The sequence below is a fragment of the Procambarus clarkii genome, chromosome 47 (assembly GCF_040958095.1).
Source record: "Procambarus clarkii isolate CNS0578487 chromosome 47, FALCON_Pclarkii_2.0, whole genome shotgun sequence".
In the NCBI taxonomy this organism is placed as follows: Eukaryota; Metazoa; Arthropoda; class Malacostraca; order Decapoda; family Cambaridae; genus Procambarus; species Procambarus clarkii.
Genome location: NC_091196.1, coordinates 24,270,476 through 24,295,240, shown reverse-complemented (window position 1 = coordinate 24,295,240; position 24,765 = coordinate 24,270,476). Strand labels below are relative to the sequence as shown.

At 41.0% G+C, this 24,765-nt stretch overlaps 2 protein-coding genes across 7 annotated transcripts in view; one reads left to right on the top strand and one right to left on the bottom strand.

The window, feature by feature from the left end:
* Trax (Translin associated factor X) overlaps positions 1-3,331 on the top strand; it is a 6,489-nt gene extending 3,158 nt beyond the window's left edge. For all 6 annotated transcript variants that reach the window (XM_045749909.1, XM_045749910.2, XM_045749913.2 and 3 more), the window contains exons 3-4: positions 817-956; positions 2,705-3,331. In XM_045749909.1, the coding sequence (XP_045605865.1) occupies positions 817-956; positions 2,705-3,171 (607 nt within the window). In that variant the 3' untranslated portion in view covers positions 3,172-3,331. The remainder of the gene's footprint in view (positions 1-816; positions 957-2,704) is intronic.
* Positions 3,332-5,482: 2,151 nt separating this feature from the next.
* On the bottom strand, positions 5,483-24,205 carry LOC123763001 (DNA-binding protein K10). Its single transcript, XM_045749904.2, has 5 exons — positions 17,151-24,205; positions 14,616-14,804; positions 8,849-10,314; positions 8,250-8,521; positions 5,483-5,576 (listed from the first exon to the last, which is right to left on the bottom strand). The coding sequence occupies exons 1-3, from the start codon at positions 17,823-17,825 to the stop codon at positions 10,018-10,020; spliced, it is 1,161 nt and encodes a 386-aa protein (XP_045605860.2). The 5' UTR covers positions 17,826-24,205; the 3' UTR covers positions 5,483-5,576; positions 8,250-8,521; positions 8,849-10,017.
* Between the last annotated feature and the right edge of the window lie 560 nt (positions 24,206-24,765).

Genomic DNA, 24,765 nt, shown 5'->3' with positions numbered 1-24,765 from the left:
ATTCCCGCACGAGGCAGAAACAAATGGGCAAAGTTTCTTTCACCCTGAATGCCCCTGTTACCTAGCAGTAAATAGGTACCTGGGAGTTAAGTCAGCTGTCACGGGCTGCTTCCTGGGGGTGGAGGCCTGGTCGAGGACCGGGCCGCGGGGACACTAAAAGCCCCGAAATCATCTCAAGATATGCTCAAGATATTAGCCAGTTGCCTGTTTGTTAAGACTTGAGAGTCTGTTCCGTTTTAAGTCCCAATTGAAGGTATATCTTTTCACAAGAGCTAATGATCATGATGATTATACTGTCACTTAAGAATAGTGTTGTGGGGAAGTCATATAAATAACTGGACTTCTGCTCACTAGATGGAATTATTTGCCCTATTTCTTGCATTTTAACACGTAAGTATACCCAAAATTAACATAGTATATTGTATTAGTGTACGACATTATCATTGATGACTGTATGTCATTCAAGATATTACTATAACATGCTTGTCCATGAAGAAAGGTACAGACAATAAACTCTTGTCAACTTGTCCACTGCTTCATGTCTTTCATGGTCTATCATATCCCTACCTATCATTAACTTTTTATAAGGAGTTTTCTATTTGCCTCTTACATATACAGTATTCTTCATATCAACACCATCTCATTATATTTCTCACACATGCTGTATTTATATCCAGTATTGAACTCTTTTTTTTTTTAATTCTCTAAACTTTTTAATAAGAACAATTCATATAGTTTTGGAGTAGTACATTGTAAAATTTAAATACATTACTGTAATTCTTGTATTAAAAAAATTACCTTTATCTGTATTTTCAGATTAGGGGATGACGAAAAGGAACATGTGCTTACGTCTGCTGCCAATGATCTGCGAGATGTTGAACAGGCGCTGTTGAAACATATTGCAATGGAACTTAGAGATGAAGATCCCCATCAGTTCGTCAATGCTTACACCTCAGGTCTGACAACCAGATATCCAGTGCTTTACTTTATTCACCTTTTCCCTCTTTTCCATAGAATTTCAAATGCTATTTGTTTAATCAGTTCCATTGATTCACTTGAAATTTTGAATCATTGATCACCTGCAAAGTTACATCTCTCTCTTAGTCTTCTTTTATTTCTTCTATGGTACTTGTTCTAATGAACTTGAAAACCTCCTCTTCATATACTGTATTGTCATGTAATGAAGGACAGTAGTCCCATGAGTTACCTTATGTAGAGCAGATTCATGTCGATCAAACTTAATGTTATACAGTACAGTACTGTATGTGCAAAATACGGATGTGTATCACAGGTACAGTATTCCAGAGTTGGGTTATTTTTCATAACTGTCTCAATGAAACACATTTATACATGATACTGCACAATGCCAGAGTACTCCAACTATTTCCCCATCACATACAGTACAGTAAATGAAATAGAGAATGTGTTCTACATTAAAAATTACTACGTACAATAATTATAGTACAGTAATATACAGTAAATAGGAAAACATTTCTTATGTTTCAAACAAAGGAATTAGGGCAGGCTTGATATATTTTACATTTCTGGATTCGTTTTGAATCTTGCAATATGTATATAAAGACAGAGGGGGGGGATGAGGGAGGGAGTTATCAAGGGGAAAAGTGCCAAACTATTACAACTATATAGCACTTGGAAGGGGTCAGGATTAGGATTTGGGATAGCACGGGGAGGAAGGAATGGTACCCAACCACTTGGACGGTCGGGGATTGAACGCCGACCTGCATGAAGCAAGACCGTCACTCTACCGTCCAGCTCAAGTGGTTGGAGAGGGGGAGGATAAATGGATGGGGGTGAGGAAGGGGGGGATCACTCAGGTATTTTATTTTTCTTATTGTTAACTTTATATTACTCTTTTAAACTTGCAATCTTTATACAGTACTGTATATTTAATTTATATGATTTTCAAATACAGTATTTCATACTTTACCATACTGTATCATGTTGAATACCACCCCCTCCATGAATATTTAATTTTGGTGTAAAAGTATAGAATCTGTCATGCACATTTCCTAATTCTGCAAATCAGAATCTTGTCTCTGATATTGTGTATCATTCGTTACTATTAGTTTTGTTAACTTATTATGCACTCCATACCATCTTGTGAGTACTGTAGTAATGGAAAAAGGTTAGAGGCACATAATAGTACAAGAACTGATCCCCAAAATTTGTTTAGCTATGAATGTTACAGCACTAATGAGCTAGTTACATAATTTGCTAACATAAATAAACCAACAGTATCTTTCAAAGTTTGTCAAACTATCATCACCATGACCTCAAGAGGCAGTAACACTGAGTGAAAGTTTGTCGAGCCAATTACATTAAATTATAATTTGCCCATCAGACACCTTACACTCGTCTAGTGGACGGGGTAAAAGTTTACAGTCGCCTGCATGCATTACCTACAGTTAGCAAACTGGGAAATAATTCGTTAAAATTTCTGGTAATAGATAATTTTGAATGAAATAAATACACATTTCTTCAACATTTGGTATAGAGTTTTCTCTTAAAATAATTTATTGATGCAGGTTGTGCAAATATTTTTGCTGAAAGTTTACATTTGGTCAGGTCTAAATCACATCAGTACAGTAGTTAATACAAACTCCCAGAGATACTTATTACAGAGTCTAAGCCAAGCAGTAGTACAGTATTACAATATTCTAATAATATTTCATCTATATTTTAGGCATCCAAGAGTACATAGAAGCTTTGTCATTCCACTTCTTCTTGCTCACCGAAACCATCATCAGCCACAACGACGTTCAGCAACGATTGACTTTCGGTAGTCAAGAAAATGAGACCGACATAATACCCATCAGTGTTCTCGTCCAAGCCAAGGAATACATACTTGGTATTGCCGACCTCACGGGGGAACTTATGCGTTTCTGTATCAAGTGTGTTAGTACAGGGGACTTTGAAATGTGTTTTAAAATCTGTAATGTCCTAAAAAAAATGCATGGAGGGTTCTTATCTTTAGGTTATATTCCAGCCAAAGAACTTTACCACAAAATGATGGTGTTCAGATCTAGTTTGCACAAGGTGGAAGAAGCTTGTTACTCACTACAACTGAGAAAATCAGAGGTTCCTGCTGAAATGCTTGGTGATGTGTTTGCTATGTATGATGCAGATGACCAAAATGTTTCTTTTATGTAAATTTATTGTAATGTATTTTGTGAAATATTTGGCAGTTATTTTCTCACTACGTATTAATCTCATTACTCAGACCATAAGGATCATATTATAATCTGATAAAGGCATATGGATATACTGTACTTCGTTATTTTGCTTAAATATACTGTGTGTGTATGCTAAAGAGAGTTAATTGTACCTAACCTGATGTATCAATGATGAACACCGCTCAAGACGATAATTACTTTAACCGTGTGCATTTCTCTGCTTTGCAAATTATCTATTGGAAAAAAATATGATTTTTTTTTTTTTTTTTTTTTTTTATGGCTATATACTCTTGTGCACATTTTTATTTTTTGTTGAAAAATAAATAAGCAATATTGAAATGCTTCTAAATGTTTGTATGTTCAATGCAGTCACATTTATCAATATATTTTTTTGGCACCTATACTATAGAACAGCTGTTTATTCCTAGAATTTTGTTGACTTTTCCTGAAGCTTTCTGTGATTGACCTCACATTTCTTTTTCAATATTGCAAGGCTGTGCATTCTTTGGTAACTGATGTTTATTGTTGTCATACATGTAAGGTCTTATTTTTACAATGATCTGGTTTGTGATATCATTGATGTACTGTATACAGTATTACAGTCGAGCCCACTCTTCAGTTATCCAGTGTTATCTGGCACCCACAACACACATTAGAGAAAAGAGCTGGCAGAGGCCATTCTTCTCACTAGGGCCAGCACCTGCTCTTCTAGAAGTGTATTCTGCTGTGTTTTCTTAGACATGCTTCCCAGTGCCTCACTGCAAATGGTTGCCCTCTTTACTGGATTCTTTTGGTGCTCTGCACAATGTTCCTTGTCTGAAATTATTCCATTTATGAAAGCTTTCCTATTTCATCTATTTCATTACAGTATTTTTTTTTTACCAATGGATCTATGGGTAGCTTTGGGGGAAGTCTTTCATGTGGTACATATCAATAGCCTTGTACAAGTAAATTTATACTATGTTGATTGGGAATCTTCGGTGTGTGTACAGTACTAGCTAGTTATTGTTTCCAGAAATTTGAGTAGCTTTGCTGGGCAGGATTTATTGTTGACAAAACCTAGTTATGATACATTTACAAGATTGTGTTGCGAGATGATGAATAATTTCGTTTTCCTTTTCTCCTCCTTCAGCTTGCAGGTATATGAGGTTAGGCTGATTGGTCTGTAGGTTTCTGCTGCTTCTGCCTTTCTTGGAGGTACAAGTAAAGTTCATATATTACCAGTCTTTGGACACTTAGTTTGTGCCACAGGGTTTTCTGAATAGGAGCTTTAGTAGCAAAAACTTTATCAGTTAACTACTTTGCCATTTTTAGACTAAATGCTATCCTGGAGCTTTAGTCCTTTATCCTGTCAATATTTTTCCTAATTGCACGTTAATAGAAATCATCGTCAATGCCTCCTCTTACCCAATTTCAAATGCCTTTGGAAAAACAGAATGGGTATGTACCTAGATGGGGTTCCGAGTTCTTGTCCGGCCTGGGGCCAGGCTTGACTTGTGAGAGCTTGGTCCAAACAGCAGGCCCACATACTCACCATAGCCTGGTTGGTGTACTTCTTGAAGTAGGTATGAGTGATTTTCTAAGCAGTAGTCTACTAGGCCATGAGGTGACACCAGTATAACTGGGAACTATGCAAAACTTTATCTTAGCAGGTACTGTACTGCATAAAACAACCGAGATAAAACTAATGTTGAAAATGCATCACAACCAGATTAGAGACTCCAGAACCATGATGGCACTTCAAGAAATGGCTACAGTAACAAACATTCATGAAATGATGCAATTTTATATGATTTGAAATGCTCAAGTTCTGTATTAAAACTACTTGTATCTGGGAAAAGGTGGCACAAAGGTTTTATCAATTATTATAATGGATATACAAGCTCCAGCAGGTTTCAACTTATGTATACAAAGAACAGTAGAGTTAATGTTGGTGAAAATGTTAAAAGGAAAAAGTTTTGGAACATGAAATGGGTAAAAAAAAGGAGAAACTTTCACTTTACAGGTTTGGGACTTACAAAATCTGAACTTTCCAGAGGTAACAATACAAATGAATGCGAAGTATGAAACACTGCACTTAAAACATGGGCATTGGTCAAAGTACTGTACATGCATGAATAGAGACTTTTAGAGGGGATTGCAATACTGATCTTAGCAGTCTTGTAACACCTGTTTCGACAAGTACCCTTTGGGTACTTGTCGTAACCTTTCGGTACTTGTCATACCCAACAGCAGTTTATTATTTTAATTGTTAACTAGGTATTATTTAGTAATAATAAAATACAAAGGGATATAAAATTTGTTTATTGTATTTCAAACTACAGTACAAGGAAAAACTTATCCTGCTGATACCGTCATCTTCTGGCCGTGATCCACAGTCATCTGTAAAAATACAAACAATTATGACATTAAATATGGTTCATGAACAAATTGCAAATTATGTTGCCAATGGCACATGAACACGAGAGAGAAAAGGAAATAGGATGTAGCACTCACTCAATTTTTGTAATGCAAGGTAATTACCTAACTTCATCTTAATTGGGAAAAAACAAGGCCAAAGATCTTACAGTGGGTATGTGTATCACTTGAGAAACCACTATAGGTGGTCCTCAATTTGCATAGACATGACTGTAAAACCTGCGCAATTAGACCCATCAACAGCAGACCCGATGATTAGTGCATATTACACACTATGATAATGTAGACAAGGAGTCACAATAACGTGACTGAAATATGTTGACCAAACCACACTAGAAAGTGAAGGGACGACAAGGTTTCGGTCCGTCCTGGACCATTCTCAAGTCGATTGTGACCCGAGAATGGTCCAGGACGGACCAAAACGTCGTCGTCTCTTCACTTTCTAGTGTGGTTTGGTCAGCTTGTATGATAATGTGCACCTTAATTAATTCTAGCCCCATAATTCCAAAATTCATCCAAATATTTTGAAATTTGATATAAGTGTGCTTGCCAATGTAACAATCCATATAATCCAAAATTACAAATAGCAGGCACCCTGCACTAATAAACCATGGAAAATATACTGTGGTTGTTTAAAACAAAAATATCCCTAACCAGTCAGGGAAGACAGAAAAAGCCTGAAATATGAACATCAATTGTAAAGATGAGCCCTGACAGCCTACTCCCGGACAAGGAAAAATCGAGGGCGTGATTCAGACTTGACCATCATTTTCCTAGTAACAAAGCTTGTACCAGGAAAGCCAAAAACTACTGCCCATGAACTCGAGACTGAAACCAATGAGCCAATTTAATTCATCATAACCATGTTAGCCCACAATCATGGGATGGAGAGCCATCAGCCCAGAGAAAAATGGTGTAAAATGGTGAAAGTTAGCAATAGATAATTAAAATGAAAGATATCACTTGTTCATTCATTATATATAATTCACACTACTACATATCAAGTAACATCACTGTTAAAAACAAGCATTACCACATCCCAGCAGTTAAGTCACATCCACAACAGCAGGTGTACAGTGCTTGCGTGAACTGCCATATACAGTACTGTACATACAAATACATCCCCCCCCCCCTCCCTACAAACCACTTCCACCCAGTCTTCTCCCCTAACCATACCCCCCATGCACTTCGTGCTCACTCGTCATGTGCACCAACCAACATTCCCCTTTTACTCTCCTCCTCCTCCTTCCCTCGAAGTCATCAGCAACTAATCTTGGCAGGATTCATTTCTTCTTCAGTGAATCTCTTTGTCTGACCCTGCAGTTATGCTACAGTCACTGTGGCACTAGTGCCAAGCATTAATTCCTGACTGAAATTAATCCTCGTTATTGAACAGTTGCTCACTGTATATACCCCGGGGAGCAGTAGAAAAATGCTCAGAAATATCATAAGAGATAGTTTGTGTCCCAAGAGTTGCCAGCTGATGCTAATATTTATGGTATATTTACCAGATGATTAAAACATAAATATTATACACTAACAATTATATACCGTACTAAAATTGCCAATTATATACCGTACTATATTTCTCAGTTGCCAAGGTCCCAATTTCAACTGATGGGTGATAAAGGTTTGCTGGTTCTAGCAAAATTCCTACTATACTGTACACAGTACTGAAACTACTTTTATTTCAGTCTTGTATAATAGGCACACATTTATGTTTTAGTGCTTTACAGTATACTGTAATAGGCACACATTTTCAAATACCTGCAAAATCAATGACATATATGGAGCCTTCAATATCTATTAAATTACTTCTTTTAACAGGACTGGTCAGTACTCAAATTATTCTTTCCTGTTCTTGACACAGTTTTATGTCAAACTGATACTGATGGTGCAGTATCAGTTAACCCTAATCAGTTAGTGCAGCTATTAATAAAGCTAAATAGGGTTTCACTATGCAGTACTCTTTCTTTAATGACTATCATTATAATCTGACAATATTTCTTTCATCTATTTCCCCATTTTCATTTAATGCTCTGTCCTCCCAAACATTTATTTTTTATTTTCCATACAAACAGCATTTCTTAAATACTAGATATATCATGTACCTTTAACAGTCAAGTAATAATGCACACCACAATTTTAAACCTTTGGCACACGCAATACACAACTGCCGTAGCACATGTCGACTATCTCTTCAAATTTCATTGATTTTTTACCATAGTGTACTAAATACACGAAGCAATCGCACTAACATAATGTACCGATGAGTAATCAATTAGAGCAACGAGTTGACTGGAACCAGCGATGAGGGTACTCCCCTTACAGGGATAGGATACATAGCTGGGAGTACCCTCATCGCTGGTTCCAGTCACCTTGTTGCTCCAATTAATATGACCAATGTCATCTTAAAACCCTGCCCTATTATCAGCATTACAACCTATTATGAAGACCAGCAACAGTTCAAAATATATATTTTATCCTTTAGATGTGCTCTAATTTATTGGTTCATAAACACTTATCATTGAAATTTAAATAAATATAGCTATTGAAAACACTGTATGAATGCCCTGACAAATTGGTATTAAACAAAGTAAAATTTAAAATTATGGAAAAACAAAATATTGTACATACTGCATTCTTATGGCATGCTGAAATACATGCAGGACAGTCCCCTTCCATACTGTCTTCCGAGCTTCCCTTTTAGCTAAAAGGCTTTAAGCTGCTGATAGATGCTCTGACCCATCCCTTAACTACTGTATTGTCTCTTGCTGTAGCTGATGACAATGTTTGAAGCCAGCAGCCGAGTCCACTAAGGAGGTTCGGAAGTCGAGGTCCCTCTTCTCGTCTGGAACGTCTAGATGGTTTACCACCCAGCAGATGATGCTAGTGCCACACGTGGATCACTGTAGAGATAACACTAGGTATTATTAAACAGTTTTGGCAATAGCTCCACAACCAACTTACCATACAAATACTCTAACATTCCACACTGGCTAGGCTATGTCTACTGAGCAATTTTGTCACGGCTTTGCAAGACAATTAATTATGAAAATCGATTTATAGCACATTAAATTTTGTACACAGAGCACTGTTACTCTTGAGCAATATTAAATTTTTACTTGGTTAACTTTTAACAAGAGATAACACACAAGACTGTACTGTACTGAGAACAACATGATCAGCATAAAGCTGGTGAAACAAGTCAGCCAAGAGCTGATGGGTAACTTTACCTGCTGAGCCACAGACCGATGCTGATTCCGGCAGCTAAGATTCTTGATAGTTTTGGGGGCATATTTTTGTTATGCCACTATATGATAGTGATCAACCCATGTCACCGTGTGCACAATATTCTAGTGAGGGAGGTTACATTCTTGAATATTTGTGCACTTTTGCACTAAACTGATACATAAAATTAATTTAAGAATTAAAAATTAATTACAGCACATAGGTGACATGGTTTTGTAAACCAGTGCTTACTAATTGAATTGAAAATTAACTAAAATAACAAAAATAAAAGTGATGGAAATAATAAGGTGAGAAATGAGCTGGAACACTGATGCCGTAGCCTGCAAGATGAGTCAAGTGTATCAGCCCCGGGGATTTGACAATGCCTTAGTCCAGAGAGGAGAGGATATGTCATCCAGAGGAACATGTGATCCAGGACCTGACATCACCCTAAGCAATGGCCACAAGTCTAGAACCACAGGGAGACGGGAGACAAAGCATAGGCTGGGTAGAGACAAGTTCATCGTGAGCTGGGATGAGTTGGAAGGTCCACTTGTGCGGGTTGTGTGTGACACTTGCCTCGTGACACAAGTTCTCTTCCATTAGACAATGTGAAGTAGTCGCCACTAAGGTTGCATGAACGAAAGATTTTACTAATTACAATTCATAGGATCTTGTGATCTATATTATGTGTTTTCAACTTGTCATGCAACCTTTTAAAAGGTGTGAAAACTGAGCCACTGAGAGGCATGTACTGCCATAAGCATGCTACTGTTTTCTTTTGTATTTAAACACCCATGTCATTTACTATAAATTTATTTCCTTAACCTACTTGAAAACATATTTATGATGAGCCAATGGTCTCAATTGCACAAAAAATTCACTAATCATATAAGAGATATTGATACAAGATCTCATAACCTTAAGTTAAAAATGAATGACTTTATCTGGACATTTAAAATAAATTCATTATTTGTGAACACAGTCATATAAATAGAAATTTAGAGCAAGACTGATTTTTTAAACTTTTTTTTCTTAAAAACATTTACTTTCTAAGTCTAAAAAGTATGGAGTATAACACTATTTCAAAAATACAGATTGAATATAAAGTAGTTTTTAGCTACTATGATAGCAGCACAAAGTGGCAGGGTGGGTGAAGGTCACGGCTCAGAGCCTATTGACCAGGTGCTTTAACATCCACTTGGCTCTCCCCTTTGCTCTCCGATTTTATGTCCCCCACTATTTCTGGGGCAAGGGGAGCCATTGGTACATCGGTGTTTAACTCTTTCTGATCCACTAAATCCTCCCCGTTCTCCTCTGCCTGGTCCATGGATTGGGGTTTTGCCCCATCCCCCTCGGGGGCGTCCGAACTGTCCGCATTAGCTTCACTAGTGGCTGACGCCTCCCCTTTATTTTCCTCATCTTTAATGTTGCCTTGCATGGCTGCTTCCGCCAATATTTTATCCACATCCTGTAAATTGTGTGAAATATAATGTTAATATGGCGTGGTTGGGCCTGGGCCTGGTCCACTACCAAAAGAGCAGCATGAGGGACCACTTACATCACAACCAACACAACCACAAAAATTTTGTCTTTAAAGCAAACTGAGATTACAACACGTGAGTTAAGCAATACAGCTTCATGCTGAGAATCTGAAGTCTTTGTACTAATAATGAATTATGCAGACGATGAGTCACAATAACGTGGCTGAAGATTTGAAGACTAATAATGAATTACTTTTGATTTAGAAAAAGCCTATAAATTTAAGGCACTTTTAAGAACAATTAACTTCATTTAAATTAAAGTAAATCATTAAACCCAAATGACAAAGAGCAATTCAGCTCATGCATCAGTGGTTCAGGCAAAACTTATAATCTGACAATCCCACAAATCGGTTCCCACAAATCAGCTCACAAGGTGATGTTCTCAATAGTTCAAAGAAAACTTTCCAAGTGGCAGGAAACTTTAGGAGAGAAGATGTCATGTGTGGTCTAAGTGACAATTATTAATCGGCTAATGATAGCTATTTTAATGATCAGTGACAACATCACCTCATATACAAGTTGTCTCGCTGCTTCTCCTCCACCCCAACGATGACCAAGTCATAGGAGAAGGATGGTGGGAACCCTTAAGATGTAACTGTATAATCATGTCAAGACACAACTACTGCACAATATATACAGTTGTCCTTCCCAACAAATCTTGAGAAACATTGACATCAGACAATATACTGTAGCAGAATTCCTGTGCGTTTTTTTAAATTCACCCTTAATATCCCCCATAACACTTTCGCATTCTGGCGATGGTGCACATTTTCTTGTGCAAATTTAACCACAAATTAACCAAATTTGGGCGCCTGACAGCTGAGTGGATAACACTTCGGATTCGTAGACCTGAGGTTCGATCCCCGGTGGAGGTGGAGACAAATGGGCAAAAAGTTTCTTTCACCCAGATGCCCCTGTTACCTAGCAATAAATAGGTACCTGGGAGTTTGACAGCTGCTACGGGCTGCTTCATGGGGGTGGAGGCTTAGTCAAGGACCGGGCCACTGGGACACTAAGCCCGGAAATCATCTCAAGATAACAAGGTAAGTCAGTATAGCCTCTCTTAAGATACAGAGGTTAAATTTGAATCCCTTTGAGTTCAGGTGCAAATTCAAAGGGCATCACTGAGTGCAGTCACAAGTACCCCAGTATATTATATGCTTGTTGGTGGTTGTCTACATTCTACAGCTGTGCTGAAGGCTGGAAAGCCTACAAGATATGGAACAGCAGGTCGTGAGACGAGTATGGAGAAAATTTTTGTCCTACCCCCACTGCTCTTTGGGGGGTATCAATGATGAGTTTGAGACCCATGTGTGTAATGGGGTCTCCCTGTCTGTTATAAGGAATAAAACTGACAGTACATCACTGGAGAGAGAGAGAGATAAATTGAACCTTGAGAATGGAAAGGGTAGAAAAAACAAACAGCAACTACAGCAGATCCAGCAACATGTAAGCACGCAAATGTGGCCTGCTAAGGAACCCTATCTAACACGAGAGTAAGCAGCCGGACTGGGAAAAAAAAGGAAAAGTTAAGCCAGCCAGCCATCCCCCTCCACCCCCTCCCCATCTTGGCAAGGAAAAATGAGCTTTTTGCATACACCACATGAACCAGAAACCACATCACAGGCTGGAAGCTACAGGCAGGGCGAGACGTATGGGCAAGTCTCCTTACATCCATTGCCTCTGTTCACCTCTGTTCAGCAGTGATTAGGAACCTGGGTGTTAGTCAACTGTTGTGGGTCGCATCGTGGGGAATGATCAAATGCTGCATATATCCGAAGTATAATTGAATTTCTCACAAATGCCGTAAGGCACAACACGAGGGAAAAAATAGCCGAAAGACTACACATGAAACTAGAGCCGCAAGGCCACTGCAACGAGTGGGCCGGAAGGTCCAGGGTTCAAAAAAGGGTTCATGCTAAAGTCAAAGAGTGAGTTCAAGCCTAAACAACGTAACTACAGGACTCTGTGGAAGCAAACAGGTTCATTCATGACCAGAGGAATGGCCCTGGCCTGCAAAGCCAAAGAAACTAGGCTCTGGCTTGAGAGGCCAGAGGTGGAGGGGCTGCCTTCAAAGACCCGCCCTCAGAGACAAAGTAAATGAACAGAGTCCCTTCCATGGAAGAGGCACAGAAACAAGGGTGCAATCTGAAAGCCAGACTGCAAGGCCCTGAGGGAAACAGATGCACAAAAACTTCATAATCCCCCAACACAGTAAAGGACGAACACCTCTAGCAAGGACGCCATGGAAACTGACCAGAACAGGAAGAGTTGGACACAAGAGCCCCAGCCAAGGGTCAATGCAGCTGAAAGGAGCATTGCCACAAACGGCGCCACAGCAACAAATCCACCCCCTCCCAGTAAAGAAAAAAGATGACACCTTCCATCAAATGGAAATCAGATCACACACCACATGGATCCAGTAGCAGCAAAAAGACACCCATATGAGAAAGTGGGAAAGCACACTTAGCCAGCCCCGGACCAGCGAGAACACCTTACTGAAAAAGATCAAGCTGACCAATAAATCAATTTTTTGGTTCTGTGGGTATTGGGTCCATGGATTCACAGCAATGTAAATTTGTCGACAAGCCATGTAAATGAGGGGGCTGTGATATTCAAGATTAGATGGTTCATATGTTCACCGTTTCATTTTAGTTTACGCAATGTGTGGATCAACGGAATTTATTTAAATACAATTTACAAAAAGTAACAGTACTGTATAGAGGCCTAGAATGTAACACACAAAAACATATGTAAGCCTGCTCCAGCAAGAGTTCAAAGGAAGCATCTTGCAAGTTACTCCTTTGCTGCTATGTATTGCCATCCAGAAATGAATTCAAACACATGCAGGAAACACCAAATTGTGATTTGATAACTGCAAGCCACTAGTAAACGATATCCTCATTGCATAGTAAGCAATTGCAAACGACAATTTTGTTATGGGTCTTTGTCACCTCCGTTACAATACAATACATCCATATAGTTGTATTATAACCACATTAACATAATTTGTTTAAAAATAAGTAATATTAACTCAAATCAACATATGATGATAACATTGCCATGGGGACAAAAGAATCACAATAGCAGCACTTTAAAGGTTAAGATAACCAAGACTTTTCCAGCATTGTTCAGCCGATACCTGGTAACAATTACAATTCTGTTTAAATGCTACACTTATCAATATTAAACAGCATCTGTCCATCTTTACCAATTCCAGCAGATAAAAATAACAGTAAATGTGCATCATAAGTTATGGAGTGTATATCACAACTTCTGATAGATATATACAGTAATGTTTATCACTTTCTGGACCAAACAAACATATCTATGCTTTTCTATCCTAATTAACACAAAAGATGGGAGAAATAGAATGTACATTAATGCAGGAATTGATAAAATATCAGCAAAAACTTATGTTTAGCAGTGTTGGTATGGTGGGTTGAATGAAACACCTCCAGCTGAAGGGGCCTGACAGCCGAATGGACAGCGCTTCAGATTCGTAGTCCTGGGGTTCCGGGTTCAATCCCTGGTGGAAGCAGAAACAAACGGGCAGAGTTTCTTTCACCCTGATGCCCCTTTTACCTAGCAGTAAATAGGTACCTGGGAGTTCGACAGCTGCTACGGGCTGTTTCCTATGGGTGTGTAACAAAAAGGAGGCCTGGTCGAGGACTGGGCCAGGGGGACGCTAAGCCCCAAAATCCTCTCAAGATAACCTCAAGATAGCTGTACCTAGCTTCCCCTCTTCCTTTAACTGGTTGTGCACCTATGCAGATATCAAATAGCATTAGTCTGTATAAAAAGCTTGCACGTTACTAAATTTTGCCATATAAAAGTATTTATAGTATTGTATATACAGTATGCTTAAACCATTGACTTTGACATAAAATGTCAATGACTAGTCATGAGCAGACATAAAAAATTGGATAACCAATGTCAGTTGCTCAGGTTTCATCATGATGCATAAATAATGATTAATGAAAAGTTTTTTAAATTTTGGATCGAGTGGCTCAATAACGCATAATGAAAATTGAGTAAAATCAGCAGGGATGCCACATTTATATGGTAGAATGCGAAAGTGTTAAAAATTTTTTTTACAACATACCATTGCTCTACTGGACTTCAAATGATTCCCACAGAAATTATCTTAATGTTGGGTCCACCACACCATGCCTTCCCTAGACTTATTCCAGAGGTTCCAGGATCATTGACCCAAAATGCTACCTACCTCTTCCGGATGTGCTCCTATGTATTCCAGCTTGGCTTCCCGCAGCATGGTCGTCACCTTATTACGCTGTTCCTTAAATTCATCCCAGTCTGCTTTACTTTTTGTCTTTTTGGCCTTCTGGTGTAACTTATGCTTCTTCATAATTTCGTTTTTCATTCCCTCTGTTACCCATGGTTTGTTCATTTCTCCCTGGAGTAAGTAAGACACCAGTTAGCATTAAATTTAAAATATGCTTTGCATAGTGATCTTCATCTGCATAAACAAATTCTATTATATCAACAAGAATTAACGCTTTATCCCTAATGCATAGCTATAGCAACAGACCATACTGTACAGTAATACTGTACCACTGTATCTACAAAATGTGAGACATTAACATTGAATGTAATTTCATTCTTCCATGCACTATAGTATTTACATTTTAGTTTAACAATTATTGATTAACAAAAGTATCTTCAACACCACAAAGTGCACCTTCAGCAACACACTGAAATCAAGCTAAATACAAAGAAAAGGAAGGATAATATTACACCATCACTGCTTAGCAAACTATTTAACTTCCAAATTAAAAACACTAAGACACACACACACACACACAAACTAAACTGTGTAATTACCTAAGTGTAATTACACTTAGGTAATTACACAGTTTAGTTTTACTTGTTCTTGATACAGTATATAAAATGATTAGGTTTCTTTTTGGTGTTCTGTACAGTACAGTATCAAACATGCACCATCAATCTTTTTTTCCCTTTTTCAATTCAATTCATGCTTTAGATCTCAATTAGTTTTAAATTTCAGTCTCAGTGGTTTTCCCACATCTTGCCACATGTGTATTAGTGACTTTAGGCATAGTATATACCAGCTCTAGCTAGAAATCAAACATTCTGTTTATAACTCATCTTGAATGTATGTACATTCAAAATCATTCATTCATGTACCTGAATAAAAATGTATTTATTTATTATTATTACAGTATTAGACTTTGATAATTCTTACCGAGCATTTTTGTTAGCTTGCTGTAACCGTTAACCCCGCTAGCCATGTATCTTAAACAAAACATCCACCGCTTCTGTTCCAAATATTTTTATTATGCAAGAATTTACTATTGTAATAAGCAGATTATTTATGAAGCTTAATATTTAAAATTGCTAAAAATTAAAATCTGAGAGTGATGTTTCATGGTCAGCATGATAATTAATGTTAATGCGAAGCAAGCAGTACACTCAGACTATAAAGAAAGCCAAGGCAATATTAAGTTTCATTTGGAGGTCTTTTTGATATTTGATTAATCATTCTCACTCTACAATTCATTAATATAACTTATTCTATACTGTATAGTCTAGTCACCAAACTTGAGAAAAGACAAAATTATACCACAGCTTTAAAACAAATTATACAAAGCTAGTTTAAGAAGTTAATTAATTCTTCTTAAATTGAGCATTCCCGTTAGATTCATTTTTTACTTACAATCGGGAATTCCGGGTTCGAATCCCAGGCAGGGCAAAAATAGTTGGGCATGTTTCCTTCGCCTAATGTTCACCTAGCAGTAAATAGGTACCCAGGAGTTAGCTTATTGTGAGGTTGCATCCTGGAGAGGGCCAGTAGTCCAACCCAGGGAGGAGAGGGGGCTTGATATAAGCCTATTTATTTATTATATTATATACTGTATATTATATATCACACACACATGAACAAAGTAGCTGCCTGTCCCTCAACAATGAGTAATAATAATAATAATGTTACTTGCCAAATTCTGTAATTTAGTGAACCATTTAAAAATACTGTAGATCAGACAAGTACTTCTTTTCAAAACTATACTTACATCATTTGCATAATGATGCATAATTTACTTCATAACAAAGTATAGTTTAAAACTAATGATCTTTTGTTGTTCTAGTTCTTGTATAAAATATGCAGTAATATGAATGAAAACTATCATTATACTAGAAAAGCTATATATATAGATTACATCAATTGGCCAAAATCTAACATGTTTACCAAGTATTCTGCAGATAAAAGCATTACTATAATAAGTTTTGTGAGAGCAACCAAGATCAGTGTGCAGCTCTGGACCAAATGAATAGCTTCAGTTTGCTCAGGAAATCAGGTGTACTGGATGAGAGCTCTCATTAATAGCACTGGCAACCACAACCAACTCAATTGTCATACTAGGAAACTTTCCCATTACACCCATTTTATTACCTAACCTTGGACAAACTAGAAGTGCAAAATAATGGTATTAGCAAACCATGACCCAAATGGTTTAAGCTACCAAGGGGTATCAACTACGCCTCTAATGGTGCAAGGAACAATTATCAAAGGCACCAATACAAGGAACAATTATCAAAGGCACCAATACAAGGAACAATTATCAAAGGCACCAATACAAGGAACAATTATCAAAGGCACCAATACAAGGAACAATTATCAAAGGCACCAATACAAGGAACAATTATCAAAGGCACCAATACAAGGAACAAGCATCACACTTCACCAGCCAAAAACAAGTGTTAAAGATAAGAGTTGATATACCTGCTTGTCTTTGCTTTTAATCATGGCAATGCCGCCGCCACGCCCCCTGGCCACACCTCGCCCCTGCGTCATGCCCCGAGCGATGCCACGAGTCATGCCTCTGTTCATGCCCCGGCCCCGCCCACGACCCCTCATGGGCGGCCTGGGAGGCCCCATCATGCCCGGACCCGGAGGCCTGAAGGGCGGCCCCATGGGCGGCGGGGGCAACATGCCCTGCATGCCTCCCCTGCCTCTGGGACCCATGCCCAGCCGGGGAGGGGGCGGCCCCATGCCTCTTCCTAGTCCAATGGGTCCAGGGCCAGGAGGTCCTAGTCGGCCTGGGCCCAGGGGTCCTAGTCGTCCGGGACCCCCCATGGGGAGGCCCACCATCCGCCCTGGAGGGCCCATGTGATTGGGTCTGCGGCCAGGACCTGGGGGACCCATGCGGCCCGGGGGCGGTCCCATGCCCATGGGAGGTGGTGGTCCCATGGGCCCCCGGGGAGGTCCCATGTTAGGGGGTCTTCTCATGCCTGGTGGGGGAGGCAGGGGCCGCGACATGAGAGGTGGAGGCTTGTGGACGCCGCCGCCGCCGCGACCACCGCCGCCACGCTGGCCCCCTCGTCCTCGCCCAATGTTTCCTCTTCCTCGTCCACCTCCTCCACGCCTCTCCACGTAACCGTTCGCTTGACGCCGCATTATCACTAGTCTATATCGGCGATAACGCAAAAGAACGATAGGCAAATATACAAAATGAAGGAGCGGCAAGAGACGAGGCTAACCTCGACCAAGGAACACAGCTCCCTGGGCGGACTCGCCAGGGCGATCGATCCCACCAATGAGCGCGCGTGTTGCATCCCGCCTGGCGCCCTTGCTGACCAATGAGCGGCCGCCGCCGACCCCTCACTATTGATGGTGGGGAGAGTGAGGGAGAGTGACTCTAACCTCTTATTGATCCTCCTCACCTCCACCTCTCTCTCTCTCTCTCTCCCACCCTCACCTCTATCTTTCCCCGCCCTCACCGCCATCTTCCCCCTCCCTCACCGTCGCCGTCACCCAGGGTGCCAGGCACTCCCTGTGCCAGGGTCACGCTGGCACCAAGGGTCAAGGTCATGTCAGTGAGACCGAAAATTATTGACAGCTACATGTCAATGTACGGATGGTTATATAATTACACCAACGTCAGGATGGCATATAACACCAATGTCAGCACGGAAACGCCACCTAATTGCTATTTAATAGCTCTATAGTAATATAGCTCTATCTATAAATCCAACATTATGTTTTGTAACTAATCCTCTATGTATGTACTTTTACCTGAATAAACATTTGATTTGATTTGATTTGCCTATAGGTTACCCATCCAATACCTGGCCAGACGTAGCGGTATTTAACCTAGTTATAGGTAACGGAAAGTCGAGCAGTATATCACAGCAATGACATGAGGGAGACATTATTATTCTAGAATTATTTCAAAATAGTTTCATGAACACGCTGTATATACAGATAGATCAAGTGTACATGTGTGGGTGTGAAATTATCACTTTCGTTATGCGTGCCATCACATTAATATATACATTTCCTGAGCCAGAACGTGAGGTCTGCTGCGAATTTAGCCAAAATCGATTTTCAGCCCGACAGCCGAATGCGGCCACACCAGCTGGTGGTGGCCGTGACACAGCTGGTGGCTGGGTGGGGCGTGTCACAGCTGGTGGGGCGTGACACAGCTGGTGGGGCGTGACACAGCTGGTGGCTGGGTGGGGCGTGACACAGCTGGTGGGGCGTGTCACAGCTGGTGGGGCGTGTCACAGCTGGTGGGAACACCTGGAGCTTCCTCATCTTACCACACTTGCTACTCACCCTAAAGCGCCTGCACCTCCCTCATCCTAACACATCTGCAGGGTTATCACCCCTACACACCACCAACCTTCTCACCCTACCATACCTCTACCAACATCACCCTAACACCCCTGTAGCATCCTCACTATACCTCACTTGCTCCACCCTCACCCTAACGCCTGAAGTTTACACACCCTATCACACTTGCAGCTTCTTTGCCCTGACACACCTCCACCTCCATCACCCTAACACACCTGCAGCTTCCTCATCTTAACCGGCCTGCTAGTTCCTCACCCTGCCACACCTGCAGCTCCGTCACCGTCACCCAGACACCAGCCAAGGACGATGACCCTGGAGCAGGGTGAGGGAGGGTGACCTTAGAGCATGGTGAGGGAGGGTGACCCTGGAGCAGGGTGAGGGAGGATCGGAGTGAGCGCACTTGTAAGGCTGGGAAGCTCGTCATGAGTAGGTTGGTATACCAGTATACACCAACTACGGTCAGCAAATCTCCAATCAGCATAGAGCGAGGCTGTGCGTTCACCTCTTCAGTTACTGACCACCATGCAGATGTTTAACCAGACTAATTGAGTGTGTCATACATTATACACTGCGCCACACCAAACAAAAATAAATATGGACGTATCGACTGATCAAATATCCAATTTTTAATGTAATTTCTTTCTAAATCATTTCACATATGGAGGACATTAATATTGTAATGACAACTGTAATTGGTCTTGTGGGTGTGTCAGTTTGGACCAATCACGGGACAGCACGGGAGGGCGGTAACCAGACCAACAACCAATAAGAACACGAGAATGATCAGTGAATTTGTTTACGAGTGCCCACTTATGTTCTTATAATTTCGTGCGGTTTCAAAATTCATGATGTGTGTTTTCAAGTTTCATGCTGGGAAACTATCGTACCACAGACAATACAAAGAAGAACAGGCACTAATATTTAGCTATAGACCGTAAATATTTATATACACAAAGAGAGAGAGGGCTGGAGTACTCACTTAAAGTTATATTAGCAGGGGATGACCCACGGCTCTTGGTTCTAGTTCCCCGATCATATAATTCTGTCAAGTTAGTACGTGAGGCTGGGGTCCCTAAACCCGTGCTGGTGTTGTTAGAATCCATTCTATCCGGATGTTCTACTATCCTCTTTCTCGTGTTATATGTCACCATATTACCGTACCATATATGTTACCATCCGAGCCGAAACGCTGAGCGTACTAGTGGCTTTACAAGAATGTAAACACTATGCTATGTATCCTCACAACCCAATGTACCTTCTTGTATATATATATAAATAAATAATTAATATTGAATGATATGTAAGTAAGGGACACTGAACTGTAGTTTAATGCCTCATGTTTCCCTTTTTGTATAATTGGCATATCAATGTCTTCCACCTCACTTGCAATTCTCCCATTTCCAGTGAATTGTTTTATAACATAGTGAGTGGCCAGCACATGAATTCTGCTCTTTCTCCTAGTATCCATGGTGATATCTAACAATCTTAATTGTGCTTGGCTCCTTTTTTTTTTTACTTCGTCTCTAGTTATCTGGCAGTGTTTGGTTTGGTTTCATCCTCCTTAGCTCAGGAACTTATGTTTGCTCTATTGTGATGGCCACCTGTTAGGATCCTCACACACTTCTTTGTCGTTCTCAGTGAATGAGTCCTCACTTATCCTTAGTGTCATCACTTGTTCCTTAACTGTTATTTTCCACGTAATGGACTGTGAACTAATCTGAGTCGGGTCTTTGGTCTAGCTGCAATGTTATTTTAAAACTGCTTTTATGCTTCACTTCTCACCCTGAGCATAGAAGCTTCTAACTCTGAGATGACAAGGGTAGCATAGAAGCCTCCGACTGTACTCTCCGCTGTTCTTTTGTTCCTGTAGTTTTCCAGGCCATCGTGCTCAAGCGCCTGCCTATATCCTTGGTTAAACTAGGGATAGACCTATGCCTTTTATTACCCTCCCTCCGGAGGGGGGACAAACTGGCCGGTTGCATCCGAACACTATACTCGTTAAAGAAGTCTATCATTTCCTGGAGCGCATTCACTCCCAGTGTGAGTGAGTGAGTGCGTGCTGTGTTTGAGTGTGGCTGAAAATACGGGGAAGGGAATCAGTAGTAAAAGAGGTGTAAAGAGACCGATAATTGTCACTTAGGAGAGTCGACGCCAGAACCAAGGTGCGGGTGCGTTCAGGGTAGGGAACTAGGGTACAAACAGGGATTAGACGTTGGAGGGTAGGGGGTCTGAGGGCTCCATTGTTAGGCTGCTGCCCTGACAGGATTGTCCCAACACCGCACCACCACTAACGTCACCAACGGTAATCTTACCACCACCGCACATAGCAACTACACCACCAGTATTATGACAGCACATCACCACATGATAACAGTAGCAGCATTTAATAATAATTAAATTTGATACAGTTCCTCATGAAAGCCTGGTGTACAAGATGGAGAAGTTACCGGGGTGACTGGGAAGATACACTAGGCGGTGAAGGTAATACAATCACGCAGACATACATGAGGTAATACCACCACCACCAGCTCCGGGCCGCCCGCCACATCTCAGCCTCTCCGCTGCTGAGAGAGAGGAACCTATATATGAGTCACACTGCTTTAATTTTACCTGAATTTACCACCATCATTCTCAAGTTACCTCGGCGGGGTCAGGAAGCCGGCAGCTTGTCAAAGATCCTTCCTCCTCGAAAATATTACAATATAAAATACGATGGTCGCTAGTATTAGCGGCCCTCAGATAAATATAGTCCAATATGTGTTACTGTGAGAGAGGTGGTGAAGCTAGCACCCTGTTACTATGGTAACACCGCCTGAAGGTCAGCTGGTCTACCTCATGTAGCTCCTCTACACCCTGCCAGGGTGACGGCACGGCTCAGGGTCCTTGCTCCCTAGTTCACAAGGTCGGGCAGAGGAGGAGCAAGGGAGTTCGTGCTCTCTTGTCTAATAGGTCAGGGGGAGGGAGGGAGGGAAAAGCTTAGGGTTCCTTGCCTCCTTGTCAAGGCCAGGGAGTGGGGGGGGGGGGGGGGGTAAGGAATCCGCGCTCCTATGTCTAGAAGATCAGGGGGGGGGGGGCAGCTAAAGGGTCTTTGTCCCCTTGTCTAGACAAAGCAGCATCGTGTGATAATGTCGGTCCGTAAATAAAGGTTATATAACCGTTTCTTAAATTGATTAGACTCTTAACATTTTGTTATTTTCAGTGGAAACTGTATCCTCTACCCGCCCCCCCCCCCTGGCCAACACAAACCACCTACCCCCCTCCCCTCACTTATCTCAGACTACATTAAGATAAACATGGACTTTGTGGAGTGTATTGCCGAGTGTGTGACGCACCCGATACATGTGGCTGACGGCCGCAATCACTTGGCCTTGGCGACAGGAAACTCCATGTGGCCTGTGCATCCACCTCCTCCCTCCCCCTCTTCAACAGATGCGCATGGGCATTGGGTGCTGTCTGTACCACAGTCGAGTACCTCGACGTCTGTGACCATTCCCGGCTATCGAGCAGAGGGTACAGGGTGCTTCTGTAACCCTTATCTCCAACAGTGGGTACAGGGAGGGTATACTTCCGTTATTCTCCCACCATCGCCCACACGATGGGTACACTGACATAATTGCCCGAAACGCTGTGTGTACTAGTGGCTTTAGGTATTGTATGTACTATCTCTTATCTTTAAATCCAACATTATGTATATACCTTAATGTATATACCTTTACCTGAATATAAAATCTAAATCTAATTAATGAATTAAACAAACGACAAACTATATAAGGATTTAAGAGCATATATGCAGGAGTGGAGGTATGGTCGGGTTCCTTGGATCGATTCCTTTAGCCTTTTTCTTAACTAATGTATGTAAATCATTATAGTTGTGACCGCATGGGAAAGGAAGAGGTGTGAGGGACGGGCACGAGTGAGGGAGGGAGGGAAGAGAGGCCGGGGAGGGACGAAGGGATTAGTGGAAAATAGAGAGGGTGGGGTAAAAGTGGGGGGGAGAGTGAAAGCGGGGAGAGGAAGAGTGGAAACAGATAAACGGGGTGAGAGGAAGAGTGGAAACAGATAAACGGGATGAGAGGAGCAGCAGAGTAGGAGACGGGGTGAGAAAAGGGTTGAGAGTGAGAGACAGACAAACAGGTGAGAGGTAGAGATGGAGGACTGGACATATATGTAGTGGTTGACCGAGACCATTGTTTCAGGGAGGGACGCTGCCCACTGGGGACCTGGAGTTTCTCACGTAGCCAGCCGGCCAAAGGTAATCACTTACCCTTCAAGTCTTCAATCAAATTATATCCAAACAAAACTTAGTAGGCTAACTGTTTTCCTGTGAAAATACCGATGAAAAATAATATCGACTTTTAGTTGTTGCATTTAAATTTATATTCATCAGTCAGCTAAATATGAATCTCAATGTTAACATTGAGAAAAAAAGCATAAGTTGTCGACCACTGACCTTTAGTGAGAGGAGCTAGACCTTTAGGTAATTACCAAAAGAAGGCGCCAAGCCGGAGAGTTAGACCTTTACGTTCGGATACAACGGCATATGCTACTGGAATATTTATGTCTATACAAGATAATGTATCTGTCTGTCCAAGGTAGACGACCAGATATCAGACGCTCGAGGCTAGCCACACTCAACTCTTCAAGACGAGACTTAGGTAGGATGGCAGTGTCAGGCCAGTCGGGGGTCGGCCCCAGTGCTACCCTTAAATCTTGAATTTTGTTTCTGTAGTTTAAGCAAATTTATTTTCTGTAATTTATTATTCTGTAATAAATTGTGCGAGATGGGAGATAAAGAGCGAGAGAGAGTGGGAGGAAGATGAAAAATAGGTAATAGGGGGGGGGGGGTGTAAGAGACCCAAGCACGCCATCTAGCTAGTTCTCCACAAAGCCTAGACTGGAAGCCTCACATCCATGCTAATAATAAAATAATTCAATACCAAGACATCGCTTGGCAGCTTCATTGACGTCATTTTGCTTCCACTAAACACAAACGCATCGTTCTCTGTACAGTAATTTACTTCATGCGTGGAACTCTTGCACAATATAATTTCACATAATACTTGTAATATGAGCGAGTGTGAGAATCTGATCAACCAGGCTGTGATTCATACGCCAGGCTACGAGCAGCCGCGTCTAACAGCCTGGTTGACCAGTTCAGCAACCGGGCCGCGGGGACGTTGAACCCCGAAACCATCGTAAGGTAACCGCAAGGATCGAGTGAGTGAGTAGAGGTATGATGATGTAGCCATTACTGCGTGTTTATTACTCTAGGTGGCAGCCGTACCGGATATTGTAACATCAGGCGCATGCTCCCCGCCTTTGACGTCACCCATGCACCGCAACCTTGGGAAAGCCAGTGTTTTTCCATAGGACAATTTAAAACTGCAGTTATCTAAAGCACTTTGAATTAAATGTAAGTCTTATTAGCTTAGGTCTATGGCTAACTGATATATTTTTAAAACTATTAAATACATAGGCATTGTTTTAAAGTGTAAAATTACTGTAAATTATGGTATGCACCTAGCGAGTATTATGTGAAGCTAGAGGTATAGTCTACTCACGGTCGGATTACAATATTAAATTAAATCTATTTATGGAACACCAAGGTTAGTCTTATTGCTCGTTATCGGGCAAGGTGGATCAATATAAACTCAAAAGTAACAGACTTCCTGCACCGTTACATTTATCCAGTTAAACTAATCTACTCTAGTACAAACTTGTAGCAAGACACGGTACGTTCCCGTCTTTTATCTAGTCACAG

Excerpts from the sequence above, each read along its gene's own strand:
- LOC123763001 (XM_045749904.2), bottom strand. The coding sequence starts at position 17,825 with ATGCGGCGTCAAGCGAACGGTTACGTGGAGAGGCGTGGAGGAGGTGGA. Across the intron at positions 14,805-17,150 it reads TTAAAAGCAAAGACAAGCAG|GGAGAAATGAACAAACCATG; the intron begins GTATATCAACTC and ends TACTTACTCCAG. Across the intron at positions 10,315-14,615 it reads TAGGAGCACATCCGGAAGAG|GATGTGGATAAAATATTGGC; the intron begins GTAGGTAGCATT and ends CACAATTTACAG.